Here is a 21,937-nt window from a genome sequence, read left to right as displayed (position 1 = left end):
TTAAGCTTGGTCATTTTCATATACACCTGGAGTTACAAGCAGCAGAGCATAGCGCTGCTATCGGGAGCTGCAGGGGGTCTAGGAGCAGAATTTTGCGAAGAGGTGTTTATTTTTCTTTTAAACAGTGGTTCCACAGGTTTTTCATGTTAACTACAAGCAGATAACTATATTTGAATCCACAGATATACTGTCTGTCCTCAGAGTTACAAGGTATAAATTTGGGGTGGTTTTTTTTCAAACCTTTGAAATAGCAAAAGACTTAAGAGTAGAACTGAGAGATCCCTCTGTGCTTTGAAGCAAAGTAAAAGAATGACATCTAGATCTGAAAGTACTAATAACTAATACTGATAACAAAATATCACTTCTTAAATAATTAATTTGTCCTGACAGACAGTATCAGTAGTTCACTCGGGGCTCACTGAGTCTCATTTATTACTAGCTTGCTGCTCTGAAACAGTCACCCCCATTTGTTAGTAGGTTCTTATTAATTAATTTGACAGCTACCACGCAGATATTGTTCTGTATAATAAAACATGATTTTGTAACAACAAGCGCACCTTAGCATACAGGTCACAATTTTGAGCCAGTGATCATTAATACCATTACGCCCCTTCACTAAAAACTTGCCGTATTAACCCAATCACAATGGTTTATGACTTCCAGTAGAATCTGTAAGACAATATAATTTGTTTACAACTATCACATCAACAATATATTCCCTAAAAACGACTGGCTTTGAAAGTATTAGTCTTCCTAAGAGTATGTGACTTAATGGACATATCAGTTTAAGCCTGTATTACTACGCTATTATGCTGCCTCATACAAACCTTGGAAATTTATTATTATTGAGAAACTTAATTTAATACAAAAGCTAAGTCAATGCAATGCATTCTTTATAATGAATGACAGATTCTCTAAATGAGATTCTGAAAAAACATAGTCAATATTTAATGAATTAATACTGATAGACAATCACATTTGCAAAAGATGCAAGACTCCTGCTTTTTGTTTCTTAGGAAATTGTTCATTTTCTATACAATAGGAGAACAGCATTAAAATGAAAAGTAATGCCATTTATATTTACAATTTAATTTGAATAGTCACTAAAGGTTCCAGATGAGCATCTCTAGAGACTTAAAATGTCTACAGATAAAAGGGAAACAAAATAATACTACACATTTGTCCACAGTGCCTCATACTATGCTGTAGTCCTCGGCTTGAAGGAATAACTCACGTCATGGCCCGAGTTCTCTATTCTGTGACTGTAGTGATGTTCAAAGCACCATCAAGAACTGGCTGAACTCATCAACTCATTGTGCACCAGTCACTGACCAGATATAATGATATAAGAGCTAACTATTAGTACCAAACTAGATTAGGTTTGTACAAAAATTATAACTCCATGCATGGAATTAAATGACACATAAGAGAAACTGATATAATCATTCAGTTGATGGAACCACTGCTACAGTATAAGAATAACGTAAGTATATTGGAATTCTTCAGGTGCTCATTCTTCTTCAAAAGTCCTCCCTGATTTTGATAGCCAAACAAAAGAAGTGTGATTTGTAAAAGTATTTACAATTCTCTGAAAGACAGGACATTTTAGAAGGTCTTGAGGTGCTAAAAATTTGGGCATTCATATCACTAAGCATCTGCTTGCTTTCATGCAAGTATCTCATTGATCTTCTAAAGTAACCAGGTGAATAAAGTGAGAAAGCTGACCTGTGAAGAAAGGCTTTCATTTAATTCTCTTCTTAGGTTTTAAAGAAACCACAGGTAAGCATTTAAGTGGACTAATAATGCACTCATTACAGTATCTTGTATCACAAAGTGAACATTGTTTGCAGACTGTAATCATAGCAGTTTATATACAACTCAGGTAAAGGTAGCAAAGAACAACTTGTATACAATAAACAAGTTTAGTATTTTTGTGTAATCTATATACATATATGAAAAATTACAAGAGGTAAAGTAATCAGGAATGAAATAATTTTAAGATCCAAATATAGAGATGAGAAAAATTCCTTCTAAACAACTAAAAAAGAACAATTTTAAATTTAGTCTATGCATGCTAAATTAGCTTTCTTACCAATTTTCAACTTTCTGAATACAGATAAGGAGTACTTTAATTTGTGAGTTATTTCCTGAATATTAATACAGCTTCATGTGACAAACAGATGAATCACAAAGGATCGCACAGCTTTTTCTTTCACATTCACTTGCAATTCAGTGTTAAAAGATGTGTTATTTTTCTGCTAACCAAGTCTCTAGACCACATTGAGATACAACTTCAGAATCTTTTCAAAATGGGACCGTTGTTCTAGCCACTATTTTCTTCATCAAAGACAAACTTGAGATTATCAGCAATATATAAAACTGAAGAGTTTAGAGAGGCATTAACTGGCAAGCTACTCACTCTCTTTTCTTCCTTAAATAAACATCTCACTGTAGTCTATACAAGACGCTAACAGTAACTCATCTTTTAGTACAAACCAAATCATCTGGCTCCCAAGCTGTCCTTTTAGATTATTTATTTATTTATTTAGTAAAATAGATCTCTTACTGACTAACAATTTTATTTCATTTCTGTGACATGATTTTACTTCCTGGTATTTCATCTACTGAAATTTCTGACCATTCCTCTTTGCCACATTCTGCTGTTCAGTGCAATATATATGCTACGCTTTTCAGTGTTAGGAATACAAGATTTGTGGCTCAGATTGGTAGTCAGGTACGAGCCCACAGACACTGCTCACTTTGCAGATTGGATCCGTCCTCACTTGAGAAGTGCCACTGAAAATGACTGGACCACTTACCGAACTAAGCAATACACGACCGTATTGCAGGTTTGCAGAACGGGAGTTCCAATTTGTTAGAACCTTAATAAAGCACTGACATAAAAAGTGCATTATTAATAATTAGCTTGTTTTCCTGCAGGGAAATATTAGACTTCAGTATCTACCGATGTGAGAATTTAATATAATAAATGAACAATAAAGTGACAAGATACACCAATTTAAGTAAGATTATCCAAAGAACTTCCGAGAAGAAAGATGTTCTTACACAAAGGAAAAACAGAATACATTTGATAGAAAATTTGAATGTACATTGCTTAAACTTAATAAAGAAAAGAAGATAGCTAATATATAATTAACTGCCTACGGCAGTGCAACTAATGGATACTGAACTGGATTCCAGTTAATCCATGTCAGAACTTCCATCACTTATAATAATTCTTGCTATTTTTTTTTTTAGTTACTCACAATAATACCATTACAAATTACTTTTCAATAACTGGTGATGGGTTACAGGCACTTCCATTTCAGGCAATTCTTAAGTAATACCATGTGAAGGGTTTTATAAAGTAAGAATTCCAAGCTGCCCTTTAATGATGAAGGACTGTTTTGTAACGCCAGCAACAAATCAATGACAAAATATAACCCAAGACTTGAAAATGCTATTTTGTACCATGTTAACTTTGTGAATCCTGGTGGTAGTCTGTAGAAATTAATAATATTGCACCCAGCCTTACAGCAAGACTGAAATTTCACTAAAAAATTATTACATTCTCTGATTTTATAGAATTACTTTCCACAAATGAAAGCTATTGGGAATACCTAACTACAAACATACAAAAGCTGTTTTTGCCACCTGTACTGTTTTTCCCTTCTCAGTTACTTTGTCAAGTTTTTTAAAAACCTTTGTGTGTATCAGAGGTTTACAATTAAAAAAGAAAACAAAACAGTCTTTCTATTTACAAAAGGTAATAAATTAGTGAGGTTCTTTTAAGCACATCTTTCTGACATATTAAGTAGTGATAATCATAACTGTTCTTCTAAAGGAAAAATTGTCTTGACATGATACCCATGTCTCTCTGCAGCAGCCGGTAGACACCAGGATACAAACAAGGAATTCATAGTAACAGAACAACTTTAGAAGAACAAAGGAAAGAATATGTCCGATGCAGCTTGACAAAACAAAGAAAATGCCTATCAGTTTGCAGAGCTCTAGTGAAGAGCCCTCATATTCATTTGAGAAAGTGATTACCGCCTTCCAAAGTATTTAATCAGGATACGACCCTTAGCAATGAATATCTCTTTTCAGGATTTAAGTTGATGCAGCTGTAGTCTCTTCAGGAGCTTATATAATCAACAATATAGTCAAGGAAGGAATCACAAAGCAACTTAAAGTACATGGTGCCAGTATTCACAGTTACACGACAGGGTCAAAGATCACCGCTCTGAGGTTCCAGGCTCCGGGGCTCTCTCGGATGACTGCGAGAGAGTTTGGGGAAACGCGTAGTCACTCTTGAGCGATTGCTTTTGCTTACTGGTTCTCCAGAAGGTTGGATATCACTAGGAAAAAGAGAAACAAAGAGGGGAATAACTAGTTTAAATTATGTGCAAATTGTTTCGTAGTTATTCTGAACATGAAAAAAGCAGATGTTATGGGAGCCTGGCACATGACTGCAAAGTACAGCACACATCTTTAACTACACAGAACTGCATTCTTTTTACTGCTGTCTCAAGTGTGAATTACAAATGGGCTCTTTCAAAAATGAGAACTAGTAGTACTTTTAATACTTTATGGAAGATCGCAAATTACAAGATAAAAGCGTATCTCTATGGGTTGAAGTTCAGAAATGGTGGGATAAGCATTTTGAAGTGATAAAAGTACAAGCAAAATAGACAAGAGCTTGGATGATGCTCTACTTAACAATCCTCTAATTATGGATGGATGTATCATTACATGATGAAGTACATTAGTAATACATCCCTGTTGGGAATTCTTCAGTCTCTTCTGACCCACAACAGACTAGTCGTACATGAATGAGCCTTTTTGAAAAGACTCAGAAAAGAAGTACATTAAGTTCAACAACAAGCAGTAACAGAAAATTCCAGCTTACCTAGGTGACATTCAGAGGCTATAGACTCCTCGGGAAACTACAGTATAAAGGGATAGTGTTGTACTTTTGCCATTCTTGTAGAGGACTCCACATGGTTTTAAATTAAACTGCTTACATACAGATCAATAAATATACTAAATTTTGCATTTTGCAGCTCAGCTAGGCAATAACAAAATTACACAGCATATAAAATCAAGCTTATTTTTATACATAAAGAAACTTAGAATACCTATCTTCAGCGTGAGTTAACAAGTCAAAGAGAGGTGCTCATCTGCAGTTCTTGCCAGATTAAATAAATACGCATATATTTTAAAACAAGCAATTAATTTCCTCCCTATAGTTCTCTTTTCCCTGCAGTGACTTTCCTCACAGCTCAGACAGCCCTGTACAAGGCACAGGCACACTCAGGCTCCACTCCGGAGCGCTGTGAGCACCCACACGGGAGAGATCTGAGCAAAGCACAGGCCTTTTACAAGTCCTGGGTCTGAGTGGAAAATTCACCTTCAGGAACCAGAGTACTTCTGCAAGATAAGGCAGCTGTATCATTGGGAGCCATTAGCTTTGCAACTTTAACGCACATATTTACTATTCTTCACTAAAATAAGAGAAAAACAGTACAGAAAAATCTGTGCCCAATTCAGATGTTAAACGTTAATAGAAAATATTTTTAATGGCAATGTATTTTAGTGGTCTGAAATTTCCTAGCAGAACAGTCCAAAGTAACCTTAATTTAGAAAAATCCTCTAATTTCACTGCACTCTTAATATAATACTTCGTCTTCCTAGGTAAGTAGGAAGTCTTTACATGAAAAAAAATGCATAAAATATCTGTGCTACACATCCTCCTCTTGTATAATAACAAGATTTACAAATTAGAGCTTTATTTCTTTATTTGCTTGTCAATAAAATCAAAACATTAGAAATTAATATAGCATGTTATTAATTCTTGGTAGCCAAAGACAGATTTCCATCCTAACAGCTCTGGTCCCATGACTTTTTATTTTGAAACTCAACAACGCTATCTAAGTTGCTGTACGGGATTCTGATCATCACTGTGAACCCAATTTCAGCTGTGCTCATTAGCATGGATTTCTTTCAGTAACATGAATATTGTTACTCATTATTTTTATACTATCTCTAAAAATACTACAATGCAATGTTTATATTCTATAATGTATCTCAAATAGAGCATAGGATGGGATCTCAGAAATGTGTTTTTGTGTTAAATATGTATTTTTCAGAACATGTAAACATGAGAGCAGGTAAATATCAGATATACAATCGAATAAAATTAAATTTTTGCCTTATCTGGCTTGTATCAAAATAAGTTAATTTACCAGCATGATGGCCACTGCTAAGAGCGCTTCAGGATCAGGCAGACAGACAGTTACTTTACGGATATACAGAAGTTTATATTGTATGTTCATGCCATGAAAGCACAGTGTTACATGCAATTATTATAATTTGGGATTGCTTTACTGAACGTACATTTTTATACACAAGCTCCTCCTGCTGGCATGTCCATAAAATGACATTAGTGTCAGCCCAATGGGAAGTCACTTTTCCCTTCTGGAGGGGAAATTCCTTTAAAGGAAAAAAGTGCAAAATGTGCAAAATGAATTCTCCTAAAATGAAGAGATATGGATCAATATGAATCTGTTTTGATAGAAATGGCTGAGCTAATAAGATGGTGTTAGGGCGGTTACACAAACACCAATATGTGTGAATGAAGGGCAAAAAATTGTAAGTAATTTTGCTGATTTAAATGATGCTACTACAAAACTACAGATATCTGATAACCAAATTAGAGATAGTTTGCCTTAAATGTCTAACCTAATTTTTAAAACAACAATCCAAATTTTAAGAAAAATCATTGTGTAACGTACATTTACAGAAAGCAATTTATAACACAGGAATTAGATCTTCACTCATCCAGCATGAAAAAGGAACCAATAGCTAAAATTGCATTCAGCTGTTGCTGGCCAGATCCATTTCAACTGAAACAGATGTATGGAGAAGAAAAGTTCAGAGTAGTAAAAAGGTCACACACTAAAAAATATATACCTTAAGCCCCTTTCCTTTCCTTAGCCCTCACTCAAAAAATTCATGAGAAAACCTGCCAGCTCACTTGACTATTTGAGCTATAGCTTTCTGCTCTATGGTGAAAATGCTGACTTTCAAGTAACAGCCAGAAAGTTTAACTACTAAATTTGGGCAAAACAAACAAACAACAACCCCCAAACCCATGTTAACAAAGTAGGAGAAAAAGAATCTCCCTTCTGTTGTGTCTCCTGGATTTAATGATTTAGTTCTGGCGTAGAGGCCAAATTATACTTAGAATAGCTGGCATTAATTGAGACACCTTTCTAAACCAATTTACCCTTTGGCAGGTCAGATATTCCACGGACTCTTAGGCAAAAGCATGAACACCTTAAAATGGTCCTGCCAGTATTTTTGGCAAATGCATATAAAGATGAAACTGGAAGACTTGTTCTGAATCTATTTTTGCCAATCTGTTTGGGACTGAGAAGAAAGGAATAAGCATACCTATATGCAATGTTTGTAAATCCACTTTCTCACTTGTCTCATTCAGTGAAAAGGCTTCCAGCCAGCTTTTTGGCAAGAGTTACAGTTCACCTACAGTTGATAGTCCACTTAGATTAAAATACAAATTTAAAATATGTAAAACTAAACCAGAGAAAGGTATTCTTATACCAGGAGCACAGCAAGTTTCCTGGGAATAACTATTCCAGAACAGCTACCCCAAGTCTCTGTGGCAAAAACTTACTCTTTAAATCTACAGCTGCCTGAGTTGCACTGGTTCACTTTTAATACAATATTTTTTTCATTCTATGACCTTCTCAGCCACTGAAATCTTTACAGGGTTTATTTTTGTAGGCTAAGCCTGGTAGGAATTAGGATGCTTGCCAGGTGTTAGGCTGTTCAGTAGAAGAATGTTGAAATACTAAAGGCTTGACTTCTCTTCTACATCCTCACCTTGCCTCTGTCTGAAGAAGAAAGCACCCTGCTGAGACAATCAATGCCTTCTTCCCATCAGGTCACTGTTTAGCTTTTAAGCATTCCTGATTGATCTGCCCAGCATTTGTTTGGATACCAATTCAGTTTCATTGATTTTGTCTTGGTGTCAGGTTCTGCCCGAGGTGCATCTACGGAGAATAGCTTACAATAACTGTTCTTTTATAATCAGCTTCGAGTTTATTCATACCTCCCATTCATTGGCTCTCCACGTATCAAACTAAACTATGCTCTATGGGTTGCTCTTTACATAGATAATACTTGGAACTGCAGTATTCTCTTAGTCAATGTTGTGAATATTCACATAAAGAAATTTATTTTCCACCTCATTCAGTCTATTCTTCAGGATAAAATTAGAGAGAGAGGTTTCTTGTAAAAACTAAATAAAGTAACGCACTGTAACTGGAAGAACTTTTCTACCGGTCTGAGATTAGAGAATGGAAGTACTAAGCACATGCTGGGAGAATAGCAAAGCTCAGGATCAGGTTTTTCATATATATTACCTCAGCACATCTCTGGAGACAGTCCTGATTCTAGTTTTGCCTGAGTTGTTACGAAGTATTTTTCACATTAAAAATGGTTCACGAAGAAAGGCATTAGCTGGTCAATAAATTTGATGACTTTTTTTTTTCCATCAGTTTTTGGTTTCTGTTTCATGTTTTTGTTTGTCACGATAATCTTCTGATTTCTGGCTATAACCACAATATTTAATGTGGAAAACTTGATTCAGATAGACATCCTCCTCAAAAAGGTAATATTAAACAATACCTATATGATAAAGATCCTTTTAAGACAAGTCAGAACTAATTCTGACTTGCCAGCACATTTCCCAACATCATCTCTGCTCATTACAATCAGCTGTGATACCTGTTTAGTGGCATTACTTACCGAGACTCTGACTTATCAAATCATTTTATACAGTCTAGTCACTCCTACTTTGCAGTGATCTGGATAATATCCTTGTTTCCAGTTGCTGAATGTAAAAATAGTTGAAGCCACATTGCTGTCATCACTCCCAATTTTGTAGAAATGATATATAATTATTAATGAGAGACAGTGATTTCTGTCTGTTAATATGAATGACTGAGTTGAAATTTTTAAATCATTAGCTATTAACAAAAGAGATGGAAAGATATGGGTAAGATAATCCCTCTACAGTAAAATCTGATAGACATTGAAACTCCTGAAGACAGTCTATTAGAACAGGTTAAAAACTGGACAACCGCTTCCTATCGACACTAGATCTGAACTGACCACAAAGTGAAAAAACATCCATTCTAATATTCTATCCAACTGTTTAATTAATACACAACTCTTTCTACTTCAGAATACATATTTCCACAGCAGAACATAGTATTCATAATAAAAATGCATTCAATCTCTTCTTGCTGTGAAATAATTACAAACACATGCTTAAATTTGTTCTAATCTGAATGATCCCAACTTGAACATTCTCATGCTAGATATCAGTTTCCATATCAGCACTTTTTTCATAAACATCATCTGCACTGATATTTGAACAATTCTGTAAGCCAAGACACTTCACATAATTCTGATGATCTATTTTTTTTTCTTATGCTGACTTTACTTTGAAGTTAGCATAACACAAGGGTTACTGTACAGGGACCAGTTAGCATCCATTAGTCATAACTTATAAAATAAAGAATACCTGTGATTAATTTTGGATTGAATGTACTCTGTTTCATTCAGGAAATGCTCAGCACCCTGCAAGAATGACCCCTCATCAGTTAACTTTGGAGCGATACTTGTACCTAAAGGCTGGTCCTTGGCTTTCTAACGCGTATTGGCATCTGCATTTAGAAACAGTTGCTTTCAATTTTTTGTGGAACATATGCACAGGTATGGTACTCACATTTATGATCCCTTCACAATTAACTAGAAAGTCAATAATAATTGAACATACATATAAGAAAAAGTTTGCCATAAAACACCATTTATTTATATTTAATATGACTATGTTTTATATATTTCAATGATTATTTGAAAGATGATAAATTTAGCTAGTCTATCCATGTACATCTAGCAATTGCCAACACTCTACTCTATGTGGGGCTAGTTGAATTTATGTAAGCATTACAATCTACCACTTCTCAGTGACGGTATAATATAATGAACAAATGGTTTAGAAGCTGAACATGTTCCAAGGTTGTTTATATAATAACAAAATGTAGGATTTGCTTTCAGAAGAACAGTGTTCAGTGAATACCTGGGTTTGTTTTTTCCTGCTAGTACTGTAATTATCATCTTTAAGAAAAGTGGAGACAGATCGAGGATATATTTTTATTGAAAATACTGAGGTAACTAAAAACAGAAGAATTATGCATCAGGATTCACAATGCATCTTATATGTGAAAATAAAGGGAGTAAAATTCTTGTTTGACAAGTAGAAATTTAAATTTGCTGAGACAGCAGTGCATTACATTGACTAGCCAGGCACTTCTTCCTCCAAATTCACATGTTGTTTGCATGGAAAAATGACATGGAATGGAAACAACTTTAATTACCAAATTAACTTTTAAACAACATAATATGTTTGGCATTGGAAGTAATGACAGAAAGTGGGTTCTCAGATACTGATATATATGATGCCAGTAAAAGGCATTATATATTAACAGTTGCAAGCTTCCCACCTCCAATTTACACAGGACAGCGACAACAAAGGTCACACCACCTTTCAATGCCAAGCGATGAGAAAGAGATTTACCATCTCCTCTAATTTTCCCAGTATCACAAAGAAGAAAAATCTGAAAACTTAGAAGGATTCTTCCTACCTGTTGACACCTATCATTTAGTTGTTAACGAACTACTAATGTACTCGGTCAGACTAATTTCAGTTAATATCTTAGCTCCTATTTCTGACTTAAAGCCTTCTACATAACTATACTATAACTACATATAAGTGACTGTATAATTTCAGCAAATCCTGGCAGACTTGTGGGCTGGAAGGAATGCAGTACAGTTACTCTCCTCCTGCTCTGGAAATCCACTATTTTCCCAGCTGAGCAAGGGCGCAAACGGCTGCGGTTGCTTTAGTTCTGGTCCGGAAGTAATGACCATGGGGCAGCTGGGCTGCTGCTGCTTCCTTGTTGAGAGACTCTGTCCCCTCCCTGCTCCTTGACTCTTCCTTGCCCCAGATTTAGCCAGGCAAGGATATTTGCCCACAGGCAACAGTGTTTACATTTTCAGCATAGTTTAAATAGTCTCCATGGGAATAAAGCAGGTGAGCTGTCTTTGATTTGAATTCACAAGTAAACTGCTCATCAAAAAAAAAAAAAAAACCTCCACAAACAATTAAGATGATTATTTTATTTTTTAATAACAAAACCCTTCTTATACAATTACCATAAGAGCAAATGGAATGATAAGAAAAAAGTTGTGATCAAAACATGTTGTTTTGATCTTCCAAGAAAGTGCTTGAGTTTTAATTGCTCCATCAAGTTAAGATGTATCAGCTGCTTTTCTCAAGTATCTTCATTTCTCATGAAGATTACAGCATGACATTAACATATGCAACAAGGCAGAACAGAGCTGACATGACCGTTCTCAAGCACAGATCCAGATTTGAATAGATATCATATTAACAATAACTGCGAACATGAAAAATTAACAAACAGAAAATCTGCTCCTAAAACTCTACAGGATCATAAGTCTTTTATGGAAGATATGTTAAGAACAAAAAAGAAACGAACAGTGCTTTATAGCAAACATTCTTGCTGGGTTTGGGGTGTTTTTTTTTTTTTTTTTTTTTTTTTTTTTTTTTAACTCCTAAAGGCAACTTAGTGCAATCTGACCATCAGCTTGATAATTAATAGTGATCAAGCTGGTCCATGGCCTAAAAACTCAGAAATACAAAATGGCTTCACCTCAACTTTGGGGAGTTTTTTCTATTGTTCCTAATTTTAGCCTATTATATTTAGTTTCTCTAAGCTAAAGAATTTCAAAAACTGAATTGCTCAGCATATAGAAATTGTCGACCTGCAGAAGGATGTTGAATCACGGAGAGCTGAGACTAGGCATAGTGGAATTGAACATGTACTCTCCATGTAAACAAAAGTAATCAAGAGGGGAAAATATGTAAATAAAGTACAAAATTGAGTACTGTGGACAGAATAACAAAGAAAATGCTGACTTTATTCTGGGTAATGAAGACAAGGACTAATATTTACATTTAATCCAACCTAGAAAAGGAAGCTAATCAAAGAAGGTATGACATTGCCCAGTAAATAACTAATGAAGCCAACTTGGGATGTAACGTTTTTGATGGATTAGACAGAAACTGTACAAACATCAGGTCTGCCAGCCAAGAGAAGACCATAGTAATCAGCAATCAAAATCAGATTTTCTGTTTAGTCAGAATGCAATTATTTTCTCTGTAAAAAGAAAATGGCAGTGATAAACATAGGCTTTTTTTTTTTTTTTAATTATCACTCATCTGATAATTCTTGGAAGGACAAAGGAAGTATCATATACTTCTCTCAGAGAAATATGGTGCAGGTTTAAAATTCCATACTGCTGCAGTTTAATTCCTTGCCAACCTTTCTTAATCTTGAATCAGTGAAGGCACATCTGCATCTTTTGTTTTTTCCAAAGCTACCATCCTTTGCTGTTACACTGTACAGAATACAAACCTGAGTGATTCTGCCACCTTAAGGATATACATGATAATCACCCAAAGCCAGGAAACAAAAGCAAAAGTTTGTATTTTATAACTCTACTGTAGTGAAGATTAACCTTTTTCATCCTCACAGACTGGGCGTGTGATAAGACTCCTTCTGTCTTAAAAGGACAGACTTCACTCCTGTCAGGAAGATAAGCCTCATTATTGTATTTAAATTTAAATACAATCATTTGACAATTTTTTTTTTTGTTTTTCTGACTGAAGCGTTAATAACAAAGTTGAGTATGGGAAAGTTGAGAGAATTCAAGAAAGCTGTTTTCTTTTGTTTTATTGATTTATCAACTTCTTGAAGTGTATCTTGGATACTGAAGAATATAAAAAATAATCCTAAAGTAGACTAAATGCCAGGAATAAATAAATTAATCTAAAGGGGATGAAAAAGAAATCCTAAGCATGAATAGCCAGTAAAAATGAGAGGTCAATGGGTTCTCACATGTATTGATCCAAGCAATTAAAAAAAAAATTAAAAAATCTTTGCAACAGCAACAAGGTGAATCTTCTGCATAGGTTCCTACTCCAGGGTTTTCACATATAATAGAAGGTATTAAAAAGTTAAATTTGAGGCTAACAGGAAGCAAAGCTTGCTGCTGACTCCAGTGTGTTACATGCACAGCACATTGCTGGCCATGAGCTACTGAAATTTGGGGTCAGTTCTCTAACAGGTATCATCAGATTCAGAACCTTTAAAAAGTATATCAGCTTGGGCCCTATCTAATGCAGGTGCAACTCTGCCAAAGAATTCAAAATTAAAGAAAAAAAATTACAATAAAGCTTCTCCTTGCCTGGATATAAAGGAAAAGAAAGAAACAATTTAAGACAAAGGTGACTCTGAGCAGCATGACTCGGGCCCTGGTCACAGCCAGTCAAGTGCAGCTCCAGCATGGGGGCTGCATGGGAGCTGGGCAGCAGCAGCTCAGCTCGGGGGCTGCTGAGGATTCTCATTTCGCAGCTATGTTAGGAAGCCCCTAAACAGCTGCTGACACTCAGAGTAGCTGCTTCTGCAGCCCAGCTGAGTTTCACGCCGTAAGGAAGTCGCAGGCTCACCAAAAAGCCACTTGCATCTTTTGCCTGTGAGCTCCCCAGGACGCTCCTCCTGCACTCGCCCCTCTGCATTTTGTGGCTTTCAGCCCTATGAAGATTTGGGCGTTTGAAAGACCAGTCCACCAAGAGAGAGGGCACTGCGTTTAATGGCTCGGAGTAAACACTGAACTAAGCAGTAACTGCAAAAGCTGCTGAGGTAGCGCCTTGCCTGGTTTAGAAATGGCTCAATGAAGAATGGGTTTGTACAGGTCAGTGTTGCACAGGAACGCATGCAGTACCAGGAGGTAGCAAGATGATGCAGAATTTTATCTTTGCTGGGGTAGTTCTGCTTTGCAAGCAGCAGGGGAAGAGAAAAGTTTTAGAAGGTCCCATATATAGCATGCCCCTACAGCTTCTCCTTGCAATATTACTGCACTGGCTTGACAAGGACTCTGCAGATACAACGGGAAGCCTATTTATGCCCCGAATAAGTTATACACATCCACTTGACTGCAGTAACAGCAGCTCTACAGTTAGAGACGTGAAGCAATTTTTTCCCCTTAAAAGTACAGTTGCCCTGTGCTTAGAAAAAGCTGGGCACTGGAGCTTGTTGGAGTCTTCAAGATTTAGATGCATTTTACTCAGCTGTAGCACTAATGGTAAAAATATGATAAAATTTTCCCTCTGCCCAACAACACAAACCAGCCCCATTTTATTTCCCTTTGGTCACAGTCCTTTTCACTAGCTAGTGCTTTGAGATTTATCTCCTTTAATCGGTAGGAGTATTCTATGGAAAGACTTTTTAAAAAGAGTCAGAGATATGGAGCTGTTCTGTATATTCATGATTTATGCAGAAACTGTATTTACACTAATTTAATCTCTTACAAAGAACTAATTTATGAATTCTTCTAAAATTCTTAAATTCTTAAAATTTCATAAACGATTTCAGAGTTAAAATAGACATGGATTAGTAAGAAACAGGCTCTTTGGCTCATTTTGCATTTGCAAAATCAAGCAATTTTATGCAAGCTGTTTATGAGGCACAGATTTCTAACGCTTTCTACATTGAACAGCAATCCCTGCAGACACACATACTAGTGGTTCTCCTTCTTACCATATATCATGTGTTTTACTAAACTCTCAATACTAAGTGCAATTAGGTTTCACCTAAAATCTTAATCCAAAAATAATCCTTCACAGTACTATTAGGGTAATCAAACTCTGGGGGATTGTGCAATTCATACAGGAAGACTTGAAGGAAAAATGACTCTGGTCCACTCCTGAAGAAACTGGTGTCAGCCATCCCTATATCTGCCGCAGTACAAATCCTCCTTGTAATTTCTGACTAAAACTGGATTATTTTAGCATGAGTAAACTCAAGAAACCTGCTTCACTACAAAGCAGATCTGCATGAGGAGTTGCAACTCTGCAGCTACTCTGACTACATCATCTGAGATAAGAACAGCCTGACTTTATACATAGATGGATGTTGTAAATATGCAAAGTACTCCAGTGACACGGTCCTGGGTTAGGGCCACACTGGAACAGCGTTGGGAGAGTATCTGTGCAATCTCTGCATGTTGCAGATAAACTAGAATTGTGCGGTGAAGCTACCTCTATTATTTCTGCACAGACCTCAACTGTTAGGTCAGTTTGCATTTTTGAACTGGCAGTTTGTACCTCGCAAGCACTTCTCTGGAGGCCTCGGAGGCATTCTAAAGAATATTCCTAAAATACTTCCAATAACCACTTTCTTTAGTCACTCGTTAATGAGGTGAAGGGATATAACAGGGAAGTATAGACATGCATGCATACCATTAATTTTTGTTATTAATGGATTAGTGCCTATAATTACATCAAGTTATTCTAGAATTCTTCAGCTAACTGTTCATGGATTCTGGTACCACCAAAGTGCCAAATCTATTAAAAATACACTACAAAAATAGCATCTGAAATACAACAAAATTCAACGGACCCTGTTTATAGCTGGCAGCTTAACAAAGCCAAGGAACAAAGCTTCTGTATGATATTTTGAATTTCAATGATGGCCTATAGCTATTTCATGCTGTTTTCACATAAGAGACTGATGGCTGCCGAAATATTTTTCAATACGAGTTCAAATGAGGAAAAGAAATAACCCACCTCCTTTTCAAAAAGTGTGCAGTTAGGCATAAACAAACTTGTTAGGGTCTGGATTAATGCCAAGTACATGCACAGATACAAAGATACCTCCCTCATGAAGATTATTTGCTTCATGTATTTGAATGGGTGCATCCATTTATCCCTTACCGTCAGAGTGTCGCACAGAAAGGAGTATGAATAAGCACTGACAGACTGCAATGTAAGATATATAAACAGATTTTACTAAACCACATTTTGTTGCATATTCTTTACAGTTTCCTATGCTAAAAGAAAGGAACAAAGCTTATATATCTATCTCGCAGTAAAGTCTCTTTCACTGCTTTCCAAAGTGGAAAACACTTTGGAAAAGTGATTAAACTTAATCTTTGGTTGATTTCCAGTGAAATAACCAGTTTGTGTTCTTTAAATACTCCCATCTAATAATTGCATGCAAAGAAAAATTTTTAAAAAGTCACATTGTTTCATTATCAAACTGATTTAAAAAAAAATCTACCATTCTAGCACTTATGTAAAATGTATATATTTATGTATACTTATACACACATGTACTGATTTATCCCAAGTGTATTTTTAATACTTTTTTTTTTTTCTTTTCGGCTAACAGATTCCTCAAGGGCAACTGAACTGAGACACTGACATTTCAGGAGATCTGTAACAAACTCACTCAAGTTTGACAGAATAGCTTGCGATATTTCTGAGACTGGATTACATAAATACACTATGCCAAAAATGTTTGCAAATGCCACCTTGTGCCAAAAATGTTTGCAAATGTCACAGAGAACTAACAAATATAAAAAGGGGCCTTTCCTTAATCTAGAGCAATTATTTCTGCACAGAGACCTGAACTACAGGCTGCAGAACACAAGCAGGGCTTGACTGATGCCTGCTGTACCCCATGGTGACTCTCATCAGTAGGAAATGAAAGCATGCAATAACTTGCAAGAATTTTTCATTGTTTTGCAGCATCAGGTATCTTGAAAAAATACTGTTCTCAATTCCACAAAATTTCAAAAAGACACAATTCTGTGATAAAATAATGGGTATTTGGGAACTGAAGAGAGAACACAATTCTATTACGCTGATTCAAAGGAGACACAGCTACCTTGTTAGGTCGTGTTATGCAGCTCCCGGTTCTCAAACAATAAATCCATTAAACTATGCTATCTCAGTGAAGAAGAGTGCTGCCTTTGTACAGTCCATTACACACTTACTGGTCTGTGATTTCTTCCACTCTTCCACTTTTTAGGAAGTCTTGGAATAAAAGTGAATTACAGGACAGTCTGTGTTGTTGGCAAACATCAAGCTTCTCTTTAGCAGAATTCAAGCTGAGAATGGCAGGAAAAAGGACTTTTTCCAAACACACACTCTGAACTTATGCCAGAGCGGTTGCTCATCCCTGGAGTTATCTGTTATAAATCACGTTTATCAACCTCACAAGTCTATAGGTCTATACCTCATGAATGTAGTAAATATGGATATTTTCCAAAGTAGAGATTTGAACTTATCACAGTTCTCCAGAATGAGCCTTGTACAGCTCCCATCACCCAGGCCAAACTATTGTGGTTTTAAGTGACATGTTTTGCCATGCAGACTGGTAACGGTCAGAAATCCTTCGGTTCCTTACATCGAAGAAAGTAAGTAGTAGAAATAATCTCACCCTTTGTTAGAAGAGCATGGCTTCAAAAACCTCCTGAAGTGCCACTGTTGCATGATGTGCAATTTCCAAATATATTATTAGCAACAAAAGATTATTTAATTTTTTTCAGTACCATTAATCAATTTCTATTCACTCTATGAACATATATTTAAATAAATACTTATCTCTTCAGTTGCACACTTCAAATTCTCATTAAAAAAATCACTAAAAGTCTTTTGAGTATTATTTCAGGGCCTGGGATAGGGGAACTTGTCAATATAGAAATTATGCACTCCCATCTACTCAAAGCTCTCATGCCACACTACCTACTTTAAATCTGCTTTCAGCTGCACTGAGACTGTAACTTAGAAATTTTCTCTTCCTTAAATTTTTGTGGGCTTTTTCAGTACTCTACCTTTCCAAGAAAGAGAGACAGGATTTTGGAGCACTCAAGTTGTCACTGTACACAAGGGAATAATATATCATCAAACAGGGTCTCCACTAAAGCACTGTTTTGAAGATCAAGAATGGTAAGTAAGGGTTATGGATCCCAGAGCTATCATATCCATCTGCACTTGCACATAGATTGCTCTAACTGACCAGATGGCTTCTTACAAAACAACATGTTTAGATGAATACTTTCCAAAATACTTACGGTGGTACACTTATTTTCTGTAAGAGACCTGCAGATGGTTCCCTTCTTCTACCTATGAGTTCTCCAAAATATGCTTCTTGAACTAGCTGTTATGCAATCTTCAGCTACATATGCTGATATTTGACTGTGAATATCTAAACCTGGCAATTTTCTTAAAATAATCTCCATAAAGAGAAATTTAACAAGCAATTATAGATCAGCTCGTTTAAGTTCAGCTGTAGAAAAAAATATTATGAACTATTTTACAAGATTTAGTAAGTGAACTCTTTGAAAGGCACAATTTCATTACAGAGTTTATGTAGATTTGAGCAACGGAGATCTTGTTTAAGCTGTATTCTTTGGCAATATTAGTGCAGTGGTGAACAAGGGTAATTAAGTGGATAGCAATGTTTTAGGTTTATAAATATCAAAGTCTGGTATCAGATGCTACCAGCCAGGAGGTAATGTAACTTAATGAGCAGGAATTTGGCTCAGAAGGAGCAAATTTTGTGAACAGAACTTCATCCAGACAGGTCAGAGATACCTGTGGGGGTGCACACGTGTGACAGAAGAACCAGTGATGTACCTGAAACGGTCCTGCACAGCCATGCAATAAATCACACTTATCATCCACTTTCACCACTATGCCCATTTTTGTTCTAGTAACTGTCATTATTTAGAATATTATAGCTTCCTGCATAGTTTTAAAATTGGGATTAAAGGAAAAAAAAAGAGAAAAAAATTATCATCAATTATTTTATATCGTGTACAAATGTTTGCTTTGATCGTTTTGGCCAGTCTGGTGATCTTTGATGGCTTGGATGCTACATAATAATATGTATTAGGCCATAACATAATACTCTATGTGTTTGTGGAACTTTTTTATTGAAAATTCAATGTCTATTTTAAAACATTATATTAATATTTAGGACTTTGATTGGCAAGTGATATAGCTGTGGTAGTTTAAAATGTTAGAACTCCAATGTGTTGAGAGGTAGACACCTTCACACAGTAGGGACAGCAAGCACATTTATATGTCTGCACTTGCTTATACTCCCCAAATTTTAGCACATTCCCACCTATTGGTTTTTCAGTTGCAAACTCCTCTTGTTCTCCGCTGAATAAGTAAGCTTCAGTAGAATAATGAGGCAAATTATTGTGGATGGAGAGGCTAGCTATGAAATATGGTGTCAAACTATCACAGGCATGTCTTCAGCCTCATTTACTGGAGAATTTAGGAAAATACATGGAAGATAAAATCCTTTTTAATTAAATCACATAATTATTGGAACAAATTTTTAAGAATCTTAGTGATTTAATCAAACTGGAAACTGTTTTACATTGTAAAAAGAAATGATTAGACAATCGCAAAGCATGTGCAAGCTTTGGGCAAGAGTATTAGACTTAACTTCCTTCAGAAATGGTGTATACTTGTCAATGAACACAAAGAAAACCTGGAACTTTGACTATTGCTATTAGAAGGGAAGGTGGAGAGAAAGAGAGTAGACTAAAGTTTCCAAGTTATTCAAGCAGGAATATGTTGTGATTTAAGTATTGTTTTTTAATCAATCCTGTACAGATCTCAACCCCTTTGGAAGGTAAAAACTTCAAATGTCATTATTTCCCAACCACTAGTAATCAAAAGTTGCGTAGCAAGTTAACGGAAGACAGTCTTATCTATATTTTTTTGTATTTTACTCTTTTCATGGTGGTACTTTGCAACTCTTGATTGTAATACTGTATGGCAAATAAAACATGCATTTGTTTTACACATGCCTTAACACTACGGCATTCCATCTGCAGACAGACACTATACAAATAGCATATTCACCCAATGCTGAGCCAGCTGAACTTAGAACATACCTATCTTAAGTTCTCAGGGAGACTTAATTTAATGAAGACAGACTAGTAAATTGAGCTCTAGGCAGACTTTGAGGCTCTGGACAAGCCTGGCTGATATACACGATGTGCATAGATAGAGTGGCACAGATAAAGAGTAACAGAGTGCGGGGATGGATCAAGAGACATGCAAATACAGTCAGAATCACCCATAATATTGCATCTGAAAGGGTTACTGTTTAAATTACATAGGTAAAAGTGTTCTAGTCCCTATATTTTTCCATAGCGTTAATACCTTGGACCTATGGAACAAGCATAATAGCCTGATACAGAGAATGTCACAAGCATCTGTATTTTAAAATCATATAAGAATTGTTAGCTAGATTTTTATTTAGTGAGGATGCATGTGTGTCACACACATGTACATTTTTAAAAAGCATAAGCTTTTTACATACACACTTACAATATATTGATACCAATAAACAGAGACAGCAGTATTTTAGAACAGTGCAAGAGAGAAGTTTCTCATTGAGGAAGCGGAAATATAGATACAGATTCTAAAAGGGGGAAACTAAGATTCCAGGATGAGTAACGTGTATCTGATGCCATATGGAAAAAACAGTCAAGATTTAAATAAATATAGAATCTACCGAATGCTTATATGAGCAAAACTTGACTGAAAAGTACACAGATGATATACTTACCAAAGGTAAAAAACTACACTATTTTAGACTAATGCAAAACATTTTAAAAATAGCTTGAATCATGTTCTGCTGCTTTAGAAAAAAGACACAAATATTCAACTCCAGCTATAAAACATTGCTTGTGCATTTTTTCTTTAAGTTTCTATTACTTAAAAAAAAGATGACAACGAAGAAAAAAAAAATGGAATTTTACATCTAAATATCCTGAAATATGCTGAAAGATTCATCAGAACCCTAAAATATGCATGGCAACATTTTGGAAATCTTAATTCTTAATTAAATACAAAAATATCTTATTCACTGGAGGCAGACAGATATTAAATAAAAGGAACTTCAAATAGTCTGAATAAAATTCACTTCATCAGCTTAGCTTTTAGTCACCCATTTTTGGTGATGCTATAGTCTCATTAATTCTCAGCTCAGCTTGCATATTCAAGATATGCTTAACATCAGTGAAAAAGGGTTAAAACTAGAGATATGAAAGTTAAATATGACTTAATCCATGTTAGCAGCAGTTGGTGAATATCATTTAGCTTGGCTGTAACAAGGTCCATGTCCTGCAAAGACAAGAAGCACCCTGATAAAAATAAAAACTTAAAAATTTGTCATTTCTCAGTTCAAGTAAAATTATTTGCTATTTCGAGAAAAAAAGCATTTCTCAAAAATATATTCAGGGTACTAGAAGGAGAGAATTAATGCTTGTATAGTTGAGGATTAAAGAAAGGAGGATAAAGTTGTCCCAGTACCAAGAGAACAGGCCCACTCAATAACCACCAGACTGGCCAGACTTTCAAAGTCCCATCTTTCCCTGCCAATTACTTATTTTGCTTTATACATAGGCTCATATCTGAATCCAGAATACTTATTACACCAGACAATCTTGTACTAAGACCCTAGGAGGAACTGAATCTTTACACCTAATCAGAATCTTTCAAAAACTAGAATTACCAGTATACACATTTTCAAGGTCCATTTTGTAAGGTAAGATAAAATACCTTCTACATAATGCTTAAGTATGAGTTTTGTGCCTGTGGTGAATCTCTTCTTTTGCTCCTATTTCAGTTACCATTGCCATTTCAATAATTGAAAGGAAATTGCAATCACTTCTAATGAAATGGCTCCTCTCCTGGGTGCACAAAATTGAATAATGGAAAACACATTCCTTATGAGAGAGTCTCTCCATATGTCCTTCTTTTCATTCTCTCCACCACCTTCCTCTCTCATCATTCATATACATTCCCTTACTTCACTCCAATCTGCCTCGTTCAGTCTCTTTCCTCTATTACTTGTCTCTACAGCATTCTTCTGTTCTTACTCTA

General features: G+C 35.6%; 1 protein-coding gene across 5 annotated transcripts in view; it reads right to left on the bottom strand.

The window, feature by feature from the left end:
* Positions 1–236: 236 nt before the first annotated feature.
* SNX29 (sorting nexin 29) overlaps positions 237–21,937 on the bottom strand; it is a 158,866-nt gene continuing 137,165 nt past the window's right edge. For 3 of the 5 annotated variants that reach the window (XM_026076631.1, XM_026076630.1, XM_026076635.1), the window contains one exon: positions 237–4,358. In XM_026076631.1, the coding sequence (XP_025932416.1) occupies positions 4,229–4,358 (130 nt within the window). In that variant the 3' untranslated portion in view covers positions 237–4,228. Of the gene's footprint in view, positions 4,359–8,563; positions 8,637–20,254; positions 21,176–21,937 lie in introns of those variants that run through there. The other 2 variants (XM_026076633.1, XM_026076634.1) reach the window with 2 other exon arrangements.

This window comes from Apteryx rowi, unplaced genomic scaffold (genome assembly GCF_003343035.1).
Source record: "Apteryx rowi isolate R43461 unplaced genomic scaffold, aptRow1 scaffold_436, whole genome shotgun sequence".
Taxonomy (NCBI): domain Eukaryota; kingdom Metazoa; phylum Chordata; class Aves; order Apterygiformes; family Apterygidae; genus Apteryx; species Apteryx rowi.
Note: the sequence above shows the minus strand (reverse complement) of the source record. Positions and strands in the feature narration are given on the sequence as shown.